Source organism: Dendropsophus ebraccatus, chromosome 13, assembly GCF_027789765.1.
Source record: "Dendropsophus ebraccatus isolate aDenEbr1 chromosome 13, aDenEbr1.pat, whole genome shotgun sequence".
In the NCBI taxonomy this organism is placed as follows: Eukaryota; Metazoa; Chordata; class Amphibia; order Anura; family Hylidae; genus Dendropsophus; species Dendropsophus ebraccatus.
The window spans coordinates 29,977,141-29,990,281 of record NC_091466.1 but is presented as its reverse complement, the minus strand read 5'-3'; the positions used below and the strand labels follow the sequence as shown (position 1 = coordinate 29,990,281).

Below are 13,141 nucleotides of genomic sequence, written 5' to 3'. Positions count from 1 at the left end.
ATGTGAAGTTTGTGCCAAGAATTACGGATGAGGTGAAAGGGGAACTTTTGCATTTTATTTTAGCCAGATGATAACATGGCCCTTATAATGAGTCATGTGTTGTGTTCTGTAATGAGTGATGCACATTCATAACCATTATAACTTTAACTTTCTTATGATCAGAGATATTTATTCTTTCTTTTTCCCACAGGTCTCGTGTAAGAAATGCGATTAAGCCTGGGAGATATGGTTATGGAAAAGTACCATTTGCATTGCCCTTGCATACTGAAAAAGAGGAATCGCAACGCTTTAAGAGACATCACAAGTTTATGACCTTCAGTACTACTGCTACCCCGAGGGGAGAGAGAAAGAAGGGCTTAACAGCAACCCAAAAATCATTAGACAGCATTGGAGAACATGGTACTGAATCTCTAGATCAAGCTATTGACCCCTTTGATACACCTTTGAAAAAAGTAATGCCATCCTCCAAAAAACCCAAAAGGTCTAGTGAGTCTGATCATCCATCTTGGTCGGAAAAACTAGTTAATTCTTCAACACAAACCATGCTAAATGGTTTTCAGCATAGGCAACTTGAAGGAGAGTCTTCAGAACATGAGTCTGTTGGTGGAGAAGCTGATTCTGCCTTGATGGTTGGAAGGCAGACTTTTAACCATCCAAGAACTGACGCCAATCTCCAGGATGTTTTTTGGGATACAGAGACCGAAAAGGAAGAAGATGTTTTGATACGGCCCACTGAGCATGGGGATGGTGGAACATTACATGGTTCTAACACCAGAACATCAGGGGTCAGTGAAAAGCTGGGACACAAAATACTGTCAACTCAGTCTCCACTATTGACACGGGCTTCTAAACCAATGCAATCCAAAGTTGTTGGTCAGAGCATGGATGAGAAGACAAGTTATGATGAGCCAATGGAACCATCAAATGGGCATGGAAGGACACCTTTACATAATTCTGATGCCAGACACGATAAGGAAATTGAACATGATCAACACGGTCATAAATCTGATTCTTCACACAGACCTAGATCCCGTAGCCAAAGGCAGAGTCCTTATAGGCACAGTACGGATGGCAGCAGAACATATCAGAGCATTTTCAGAGACCAACCTTCCAGACCTTTGCAAGGAGACACTTGGACTTCACTGGGAAGAAACCCTTCCCATACCTTCGAAAGAGGTCAGGACCCAAGACACAGCCATCATCAAAATTCTGAAGTTCCACTTTCCCTGTATAATCCTGGAACAGAAGAGTTTCACTGTGCGGGCCCAAAGAAGCAATACAAGTCTTGCACTCAAGAGGTATGCTAATATCACATCCCTGTTTCTAGTTCATATGGTTAAACAGACATTATGGACCACTTATGATCCGTAATTTCCATGTCTTGTTTAATACAACTTATTCTTTGGCCACAATGCCCAAATCTCCTTTGGTTCTATGAAACTGGTCTTAGATCATCATAGGACCCTATGGAAAACTAAGGTTAAGAAGAACCAAGGGAGGCCTGTGCCATTTTAAATACAGACCTACCTTAGTCATTTTAGTCATTTTTATTTCCTATACCCAACTGAACTTTATGACTGTATGTGAATAGATACAAATAGTATTTCCATCACATCCTTTATGTTTTTTTGGTACATTTGTACCATAAAACTAATTCTACAAGAATTAATAAAAGAATAGATGATGAGGTGTGAAATGTTATGGTCCAGTGGTGGGGGTCCAACTACTAGGCCCCCGTAAGACAGGATGCCCAGTTTCTATTATCGGAGGTGAAATGGCAGCAAGCATTTTGAGTCATAGGAGTTATAGAGACAGCTGAGCATGCTCACCTTTACCTTCTTAGGTCATTTTTATATGACTCTGTTATAATGTAAATGAGACCCCAGACATCTTGAAAATTGACAAAGTCACATTGCCTTGTATTGAATTTGGAATGGGGTCCACTTGCAGAGGAATAAGAGGCCCATCTTGTGTAAGGTATGCATGTTCCAACTTATCTGTACTTTCCCTTTGTGGGCCCATTGTAAACATTTTTTACTATTTGTATGACAGTCGATAAAAATGGAACAAGATATGTCTACTGTGAGCAGCCCTCAGCATTGTTTAAACAAGTTCTAATTATAATTCATCTTTGACATGTTTGCATTTGCCTTTCTCTCACAACGTCTTAGCTGGGAAATATCTGCCGTCTGCGTCGGCTCCTTATAATATCCATCAAAGTCTGTGACTGAGAAATCAGCTGGTTTATAGGCGGCATGCTCCTCAGGTCTTGTGTTCAGCTACAGTTCCTTGGGCAACCGCAAAACTCGCTCCCACCCAGCAATTAGAGAGTTCTGTCAAGTCTAAAGAACTATATAACTTTCTTTAATTGGATTCCCTTGGTATGGTGCCATAGACTATTTTAATCTCTGTTTCTTAATGTCTATATTTGTAAAACAGTCACGTGCAAACATGGCAGGACTGATTGTAAGCTGGCTACACAATCTACAGTGTATTCGCTTGGTTAGATGATTAAGCGCTGGTGAAAGTTGACGTTACCCGAGGAGACTGTCCAACAATATTGTCCTTGATTGATCATACATCTACTGACTGCAGCAAGCACATTGCACCCTTAGGCTATGTTCATTCATAGAAATTTCCATCAGTCTTTTGGTCAGTTCTACAAGAGGTGGGTTGAAAACACAGAGGCTGTGCAAATATTTCCATTATAGTTTTGCCCTGGCCGTTCCACTCCAGTTTTTGGTTAAAAAAAAATAATGACAAAAAGACTAATGGAAATACTGTGTGTAAACATAGCCTTAAGGTAGCCATACACTTTTAATAACTATCGACTAATTAAGCCTTCTCTCCACTCATGCGATCTGTTGGTGGAGAGTTGCGGGTCTGGATGTTCAAATTGTTAGAGCCAGGAGAAGGACAAGACAGGGATCTTCATTTCCTTGCTTGGTGCCTTTTCCTTCTCCCTGCATGGTACAGTCTCCATTGTTAGGCTGCATTCACACATCCAGTAAAATTGTCCATTGTCGCGACCATGATCCGCGACCAGGGACAGTTTTAGGTGCCATTAAAGTGAATGCAGCCATTCACATGATCCGTCTTGTGATCCCCACTGCGAAAAAATAGGACATGTCCTAGTGCGGATCACGGCACCCATCACCCCTCTGCTGCCCGGCAGCAGAGATGACAGGAGCGCATGATGTGCGCTCTTGTAATTGCATCTGAGTATTCACCTATTCCCCCGTGTCGGCTGGCTACATGTTCAACAGAAGTGTCGTGGACTACGCTGCCTTCTTCTCGTGGCATCGTAGTCCAGGCCACATCTGGTGAGGGAATAGGTGAGTAGGGGGGTGGGGTGGCGGGGATCCATGATTGGTTGCTAGGGGCAACTGAGCCGGTTTTACTTTAGACCATGTTTGATAAATCTCCTCCATGGTCTTGGTGTCACCTTCAGGTTATCCAGTTTGGTCTTTTGTGTTGCCTCATACTTCACCTATAAGTTTTTAGGGACTAATTTACCCCTCTCCTATTTGAGTGCTGTCACCAGTTCCTTGTATGACTATTTTGATGGACACGAATCGTTGTGTATACTTTCCACCTCACCACTGAAAATAAAATACCTTCTTTTGTTTGCAGCCATGTCCGGCAGGTCAACCTGACGCAAGAACTTTGCAATGTTCAACTTTTAACGACCAGGAGTTTATGGGTCGTCTGTACCAGTGGGAAGCCTTCACTGAAGGTAGGAGCGTTTAACTGGATCTGTAGTACAATAAATCCATTGTCTTGTCTATGGGAGAGGTATATGGAAGAGTGTGTATTTATGGATCTTTGTGTATAGTATAGATTAAACTGTTGTAAAATACGATTAACGCACATGTTATATAATGTCTGCTATTTAATAGCAGCTATCCCATACTAAATTTGTATGAACCTGAGCGTGCGGCATTTGATTAGCGGTGGCTGAAGAAGTTGGATGCAGCCCTAGGGAGTCCTGGAAAACATGGATATAACCTAAGGCTTATGGCTGAATCCATGTTTTCCAGGAAGCCTTAGAGCTGCATTCAAATTCTTCAGCAACCAATTTTTAACGTTTGTCTGGACCTGCTGTTAAGAAGGTTGAATGGAGAAAATGATGGGAGGTATTCAAGTATATCAGGAAGGATACAGGAAAGTACGGAAGACTCATGCTGTGTGTATACAGTCGATGCCACATACAACAAGGCTACAGGAGGTTTCCATTTCCTCTGGTGGTTCATACCCCTCCATCTCTCATATCCTGTATTGTTCCCTGTGGTATCATGGAACCAGCTCACTTTCCATTGATATCTCTGACAAACTCCTATCATTAAACAGCAAGGGACATCTGTGTGACGGCATTGTATGACATATGATACTAAATGTGACTGTGCTCTGCTTAACCCCACATGTGGTGATAGAGAGGTGAGCACACGTATATAGCTGACTGTGCATACTATTGAACAAGTCGGAAATCTAAAAAAGAAGGCTTTTTTTCATGGATTGGTCAAACTGGAGTCCGGCGTTCCAAATTTTAGAGCTATTATACCTTTGAAACTACTGTTCTTTTACCTGGTAGTAGAGCATTTGGTCCTTGGGCACCAGTTCTACCTACCATCCTTATTTCCCATCTTCAGTAGTTGGTAGTGATGGTGCATAAGTCTCTTTTCACTTAACATTTGTGGTGTCCATTTGTCACGTGTGTGGGGAATTCAGGCCTCTGTTCGAGATATGCAGATGTCACCGAGTATTCTGTTTTTTTTCTTTAACATAGCTGTTTATGTATAACAGATGCTACAAATTAACATCCGTCATAGCTGTACGATGGAGGTATCCATCGAGGAGTCCCAAAAACATAGTGTGAATAGAACCTAGAGGTAGTACTGACATGCCGTGTGAGGGTCTGTAGAATATCTGGTGACTTCCATTGCCTGCCATTTGTGGTGGTCACCTCTTGGGCTCCTTCACACCGTGATTGTGCCTTTCGAGGGACATATACGTAGGCAACTGGTCATAATAGGATGCTGACTATATTTGGGTAATTTTCCAACAAAACACATATATGCTCGTAAAAAAAAACTTGAATGTAGTTGCTTGATGAGTATGTTCAGGCTTTGGAAATCAGTGGGGCCTGTGCATGTCTGTGCTCTGATATGTTATCCTATTTTGACAGGTTGCCAGTGTATACCTGTTTTGGAAGGTGCAATTCTAATATAAGTTTCTTCGTAGTCATAATAACTCAGAATAGAATATAATTAGACTTCACACGAGAACATAACCCAGGGATACAAGTTTATAAGAATTTTATGGAGTTAGTTACTAATGCTACCTCTGCATGTGCAAAAAAAGCAATCCAACCTGCTGTCAGCTATAGATGGAGGCCCCTGGTGCATAGTTTTGAATATTCCGACTCTCAAAGAGCCCCCACCTCATATAATTGGTCCATCTACTTAGCTTTGTCAATTGCCGATACTCTCTTTGCTTTGAACGCCGAAATCATTATAGGATGAACTTTCATAATGACGATCTGTAGCAAGATTGTAGGATGTGCACATTGCAAGAGTGAAGTGTCATTCAGTAGTATTCTTCTTCTACGAGCAGCTTAGCCTAGGTGCCTGTGCAGATTCCTGGACAAGCTGCAATGGCTTGTGCAATAACTGGTTACACAGCTACCATCCCTGACAAGCCCTGTGATCTTGAATAAAAGCAGAATTAAGACTTGGTGTACATTAGAAAGTTTCGTCCTGAGGCAATATTTCTTATTACATAGGACCTGCAAAATATCAATATTGTTATACGTATATAAATATCTCAATAGCTTGTAACCCCTTATGGTCTGAGCTTAGGAGTTAGCAGTACTTTTTCCTCTCCCTGGTTCACTACCCCAGGGATATCTGACTTCTAATTCTTATGTTCCTGCATTGCCACAAATGTCACTTCTCCAGTCCAGGAAACACAAGTGCTCACCCTGGATCACGTAACAGGTTCTTGTCTCTGGTTGCCTGGTTGGTAACGACATGGTTAAAGACAGTTTACGTTCCTGAAACACTGTGGCTGGCAGTGACTTTCAAACATCTCGTCCGTTCTTTGATATGTTTGCCGAGCTGTGGATGTTTTTGACCTCACTGATGTTCATTTTAGATACTCCACGTTCCTTGTCGCTCCAGCCTCCTCCCACACTTCTATTTTAGAACAGGGAACTTTGCTAGATAATAGTGCTGTAAGTCCAGCTAACCTGTCCTTCTGCTAATTAGCTCTAGCCCTTTGACCTCAGTGGACTCTTGACCTTTTAAAGCATATTTAAAGGAACCTTATTTTAGGGTAGGGCTTTGATGGGCAGTTGACCAAATCAAGGTCTTTAGAAGTTAATAATATAGCAAGCTTGAGAAGCTCTTCTATCAAATGTCTTCTTAAGAAAGGTAACAGTGGTCATTTACAAGGTCTGAAAAATGCTTGATGGGCCAAGAACGGTGTGTGGGATGGGGGGTATACATACAGACCAGTATACACCTAACAAGTAGTCAGATTAAGATTGTGCCATCAACATCAGCACTAAAGTCAGTGGGATCTGCAGACAAAAATCTCCCGTCTATGGCCGTCTCCTCATATGTAGTAAAATCCAGCACTATGTAATTCCACAAAGAACATTTGTTTCCCCTGGCCAGGAGCGGCCACCTCTTTGAGACCTGTCCAGAAATACTTTGGATGTTATTCTGACTCTCTGAGAACAGTTTATGCCTCCTTTAAAGCTTTAACTTTTTTTTAATCCAAACAACTTGAATTACTGAATTATGGACAACAAATCCTAACCTTTATAAAAGAAGGTACATTGGCGTATTTCTGCCAACCTGCTTCTTGGCTTGGCGCTTTGATCTTGCACCATGTGACTGTCTCGTAGTCATCACGTTGAGAGATGTCCCCTCTATCACGTTTCCTCAGGTACATAGGCAGATAAGAACTAGAGTCTGCGTGCCAGGGATTAGTCTGTTCTTCAGAAGTCACCTCCGAGGGGCCGTGTTACATTCTTCAGGTCCTGTATTTATACCGAAAACTTCATCTGCTTATACTCTGTAGTTCTGCCAAATAACATAACAGTACTTATATTTAACTAACTGTGGGATGGACAGGACTGACATGTCTGCTTCTAAGGAATAGGATTTATTGAGTGACCAGTTTCTATAGACAGAGGATTAGTGTATAGAGAATTCAATGGAATTCAGTGTATTTTTATGTTTTTGATGGTGCTAATCTACCTGTCTGCACTTTGTTTACTGCGTAAACAGTTTGTGTCCCATATGTAAGGACAATATAGTACCTGTGTATTACATAAGAATGAACAACTTCAAACAAGTCAGCTGAATAACTTTCCCTCTTTAACCCCAGAGGGACAGCTTAAAGGGAACCTGTCATCACTTTCATGCTGCCTGAACTTCGAGAGCTCCCCTGTGGCTTTTACCTACCCCGTGGGCTTTGATTGATAGATCTCTCCTTATATAGAAGGGGTGTGGTGAAGCTGAGAGGCACTGTCCTGATGGCTTGTGGTTCAGAAAGCATGAAAGTGATGACATGTTCCCTTTAAAGATCCTTAGTGCTCCACATGAGCAATGCACATAGTCCTTAAAGGAGAAGTCCGGCGAAAATTTTTATTAAAGTATTGTATTGCCTCCCAAAAGTTATACAAATCACCAATATACACTTATTACAGGAAATGCTTATAAAGTGCTTTATTCCCTGTACTTACTACTGCATCAAGGCTTCACTTCCTGGATAAAATGGTGATGTCATGACCTGACTCCCAGAGCTGTGCTGGCTGTGGCTGCTGGAGAGGATGATGGCAGAGGGACACTGAGGGGCACAGGGCACTGGAGGGACACTGAGCATCCCCCTGCCGTCATCCTCTCCAGCAGCCACAGCCCGCACAGCTCTGGGAGTCGGGTCGTGACATCACCATTTTATCCAGGAAGTAAAGTCTTGATGCTGTAGTACATGCAGGGAAAAAAACACTTTATGTGCATTTTTACTGTAATAAGTGTATATTGGTGATTTGTATAACTTTTGGGGACAATACAATACTTTAATAAAAATTTTATCCGGACTTCTTTAAAATTGTCCACTTTAGACATTTTAGGTGCCTGTGCACCTTAGGCTAAAGTCAGGCTTGTCTAACTGTTCAAGATCTATGGTAACCCCCCAACTATCCACTAGCAGATATTGATGGAGAGAATTGTCAGCCATGTTGGATTATTTCTACCTGACCCTATTGTTCTGGTAATAAGCAGCTCAGAGAAACATGAACAATCATGTAAAGTCAGGAGAGATAGCTGTCTGCTAAACAAATATTTGCCCAACAGCTATTGAAAAGGTATGGCCACCTGTACTTTTTCCGAAGGGTCACTGGGCAATAAATGCTGTAACCAGTTGGGGGGACCAATGTGTTGTTCCATCATGGCATCACCACAGGTAAATAGAGCATTACATTGGGTTTCCATGGAATACATGGACATTCTGGGTCCTTCAAAGATAGTGACACTCTTTCTAATAGTCAGATTATGGTAACCAGCTGTGTCTTGGAGAAGTAAGGATGTAAGGAGATACACTTTGTCCCAGCACATAGTGTTTGATAGAAATGTCATGTCCTGTCCTGCATGTCAGACAGTAAAGTAAATATCAGGACAGATGGTTCACTGACATGGCACCTTGTTCACAACATACTACAATTGTGGCCTCCAGATTAATCCACGCTCTGACGTCTTAGTAGAAACATCTCCCTTGCTTACTATTGACAGGTTGACACTATGGCAGGTCGATCACCCCTGATTTGTACAAGCACGTGGAACGTACATACCAGCACGGTGTGTCAGGCCGCAGGAAACACAATCGGTACCTTGTGCAATTAAAGGATTAGGAAGAACACTAATATCTTGTGCAAACGAACATCTGTCAGTCTATGAAAACAGTTACCCTCCCAGAGTTTATATCACATGGCCACGCTGGTCACGCTTGTCTCTCACACTCATCATATGTGTGTGAAGATTGAGACATCCAAGCTAATAATTAGGTACTGACAACCATTGTCCAAGTAGCGTGCAGACTACATTGTATGAATAGAAGCTGCGGATGTTCTTAAGGGGTTGCCCACGTTCTTTTTATTAGGAGGGTATGCAGACAAAAAGCCAGTCACACACCAGCAAGTGTTCATGTAATGTATAGACTTCTCTAGAGAAGCTACTCTGGCTAATGGAGAAGTGTCCTGCACAGCAGGTCAACCTGTATATAATATATATTCTATAGACTCTTGGGCCAGGAGACTTCCCTCTTGATAAGCCTTATCCTAACTCTATACCCAATTCTATTTTCCTGTTCTATTTCCTTCTGTTATAGTATTGTGTAAATAAAGTGGCTTTTATAGTATTGCCGTGCAGGATCTGACTACACCAAGGGTTTGTTTGTAGTCTGTTACCATGGCAACTGGAGATAAACAGTAGGGTAAACCTTTATTTCTTTTATCAAACCTTCCCATTGTTTTATTTCAACACTTCCTAAAGCTAAATTTCTTTTTATTTTAAAAATTTTTTTAGGTCCGGTAGATTTAGGTGATTAACAAATTGTCACTCACACAGGTGCAGTTTTGTTAACGTGGTATTTTTGAATATTAGAAAATTCGCTGATGGGTTAAGCCATTGAGAACAATGTGGCTGTTATGAACAAACTCTTCTTTGATCGTCACTGCTCCTTTTACTGTGGCTTGCTTTCCGCACCGCCAGTAAAACCTTGACTATGTGCTACATTTTCCCTTGAGAAAGTCCAATTAAACTCAAATTATTTTGTAAATATTAGGATCAGCGGGAGCCGGGTGGCCCCTGTGTATTTGTGTGGAATGTGACAGGGTCTCACAGGACTGACAGCAGGGCCCGAACCCTTCAAAGTGGATGGAGGGTGATTAGCACGGAGAAATTGTAATGGCCATTGTTAATCTAAACTTTGTCTGCTTGTCAAGGCAACGGAGATGGTGTATTTCCCAATGTGCAGACTGTGTGACCCGGGTGACAATTACTAATAATTGTTTTAGCAAATACTTCTCAGTGATTTAGCGTGACGTATAACACAATCTCATTGAGGAAACCACAAGGCATCCTGCTCTGTGATGAACAGTCTGCTGTCCAGAAGTGTGACTCACAGGATGGTTATTAATCCTAATAAGGCTGACAGATCCTAAGTATATTAATACAAGATGGAGAATCTGTGGCCATTCAGACATTCAAAGGTTTGTAAAAGGTTGGACGTCATCAGTCACTCCTTATTGCTTTGCAACTTTTAAATCTACTTAAAGGGGTTGTTCACCCCAAAGAAATTCTTTAAATGAGCTAGTGCTAGAAAGTGATTTGTAATTTACTTCTATTAAAAAAATCTCAAGTCTTCTAGTACTTATCAGCTACTGTATGTCCTGCAGGAAGTGTTGTATTCTCTCCAGTGTGACACGGTGCTCTCTGCTGCCACCTCTGTCCATGTCAGGAACTGTCCAGAGTAGTAGCAAATCCCCAAAGAAAACCTCTCCTGCTCTGCAGACTGGAAAGAATATACTACTTCCTGCAGGACATACAGCAGCTGATAAATACTGGAAGACAGAAGTAAAAATTACAAATCTCTGTCACTTTCTGTCACCAGTTCATTTGAAAGAATTTTTTTTGTGAACTACCCCTTTAACATACACAGACCTAATGTACCATACAGCTGAGGATTTTTTACCGTTGTAGACATGTGCTTTTGGTATATATCTCACAGAGGATTGTTTAGACTTGATCAGGGCCGTATTTACCACTAGGCACCCGTGGTCCGGTGCCTAGGGCAGCACCAGGGAGCAGGGGGACAGAAAAAATGAATTTTTTGTTTTTATTTTTTTAGTTTCCCTCCTCCCGTTCAGACTTGCCAGTAAATCTGGTGTCTTTTCCAGGGGGGTGGGGGGTATGGTGGTATTGGTCAGGTCTGGTATCGCCAATAGGTGCGTGTAGATGGGGCGTCTTCAGCTTTAGTGCCTAGGGCAGCAGCAGCTGTTAATACAGCCCTGGACTTGATATAGCTGAAGCAATAGCTCGATATAGCTGAGTGACTAGTGATTATTAGGTAAAGGGTATACAGATATAAACAATATAGTTTTCAATCACAGCAAATGGTGATCTTACATGGGACATTACCATCAATTTTTTTTAAATATATTTTTAAACAAACTTTATGATGCAATTATATATATATATATATATATATATATATATATATATATTATTATTATTATTATTATTATTTTTTAATTAATTTTTTTTTCCTGGTTTGTCTCCCTCACTTCCTCTCTTTTAGCTGTGTTCAGCACAGCAGACGAGATTTGCTTTACAGCCTTTGTGACTGACAATTAGGGCTTTATAATTCAGGGTGATTATAAGCCAAAGAGACCCATATTGCCCTGTGTAATAGGCCCAGTTATCAGTCGACAAACCTGTGCTCGTTCATCAGCTGATCACACTGTTGTGAGATGGTTATACAGTTGGTGGGTGTGTATTAGGCAAAATACACACCCACCTACTGTATACTGTATAACCCTGCCTGTTACTCCCATTATTAAAATTAAGGTCACACCAATATAACTATTACCTGACTTATCATACAAACTGAGATCAGCGATCTGTTTCTTTTATGGCTCTACTAGGCATTGCTCCCACCTAGCCAGAAACCTGCTCCACACTGATGAGGGGCAACACTCCAAAACAGCTGTCTGTGGATGGATACCTGTCCTTGGTTTTTTCCTTGTCATTACGTTGACTTATAGGGCCACTTAACATGGTGATTTTGGTGGTTTCCCTACAGGAGACACCCCTTGGCTGTGCCCTTCCTGGAGGGATATCTGGCTAGTCCTGTGTTTCAAAACTCTTAGATGAGGCTCCACGGGTTCTTCTTTTGCATATTCATGTTTCTGATAATCGGCATAGATCCTGGAGGCAGGTAAAGAGGGTATCACTATAGATGACCACAATTTATATAGAATATAGAATCTGGGTCCTTTAAACCAAGAAGTGTCCAACTGCACTGAGAGGGTTGTGGATTTTGTGAGAAACAAAGCAGCCTCACATACAGTACTCGGGGTCAAGAAGTCCTGAATTTTCCTTTTTTTCCATCTTTAGACACATAAAAGAGTGGTGGGTCCTGTCCTTAGTATAAATAACCAATTCTCCATGGCTTATTCTGGCATGTAAACTGAACAGAAAACACAAACACCCTAAAACATATCAACAGTGAAGGATCCTGAGCGTCTGCAATCGCTCCAAAACTAACTGGCGCTCTGTGTGCGCCCTTTGAGCCTTCAGCACCTGCTGTAGGAGACCTGCTAAGACTTAGGAAAGAGAAAAACAAATCATTTTATGGAGGTGGAATTCTTGCCCAGCTTACTGGTATAGGGAATATGGTCTGACTTGTCTTCCGCCAGCTGTGTTGTTTCACTGTCAGTAGGCACAGTGAGGTCGGCTGTAGGGGCATGGGAGAACGGGCCTAACAGTAAAGGCAAGGTATTCAAAGAGATTAGACTTCTCTTACAAGGACAATGTATCTGATGTTTAGTTGCCCTGGACTCCGTAAACTGTACACAGCCCCTATAAAGCCTCATTCTTGGACATGGAACGTGGAGGATTCATGGCTTTTATACTAAGAAATTGATGTTCCAGTCATTCCTACATCAGCAATTAGATACAGAGCATTGTTGAACATGGAAGACTCCTCCAGCACCACATGGTTTGGTTTCTTCTGATTTTATATGGAACAAGTTCCATAATATCCAATAGTTCACTAAGAGCTTCTTACGGACTGCAATGCTCCTTAGAGCTGGGTCCCTAAACAAGGGACATACTGTACTTCTAAAATGAAGCTATTGATTCCATTGGTTTCTCTGAGGTGATGCTCATTAATCATATAAACTGCAAATCTACACCTGAATGCTACCCCCTCAGTCAAAAGCCTCTCATTTAGCCAGTCAGCCCCCTGCTCCATACTGCCGAAGGGCAAAAACCCTAAGACCCCTTTCTTTAGATGGATAGCTCTCCCTTTTGCAAAAGATTATGACTTGGCATATAATCCCCAGTCATGTTTT

General features: G+C 41.7%; 1 protein-coding gene across 1 annotated transcript in view; it reads left to right on the top strand.

Annotated features, from left to right (window-relative positions):
- Nucleotides 1-13,141, top strand: part of ADAMTSL4 (ADAMTS like 4) — a 111,371-nt gene that overhangs the window by 40,016 nt on the left and 58,214 nt on the right. The window contains exons 4-5 of the mRNA XM_069949752.1: nucleotides 191-1,298; nucleotides 3,634-3,736. Coding sequence (XP_069805853.1) covers nucleotides 191-1,298; nucleotides 3,634-3,736 — 1,211 coding nt within the window. The remainder of the gene's footprint in view (nucleotides 1-190; nucleotides 1,299-3,633; nucleotides 3,737-13,141) is intronic.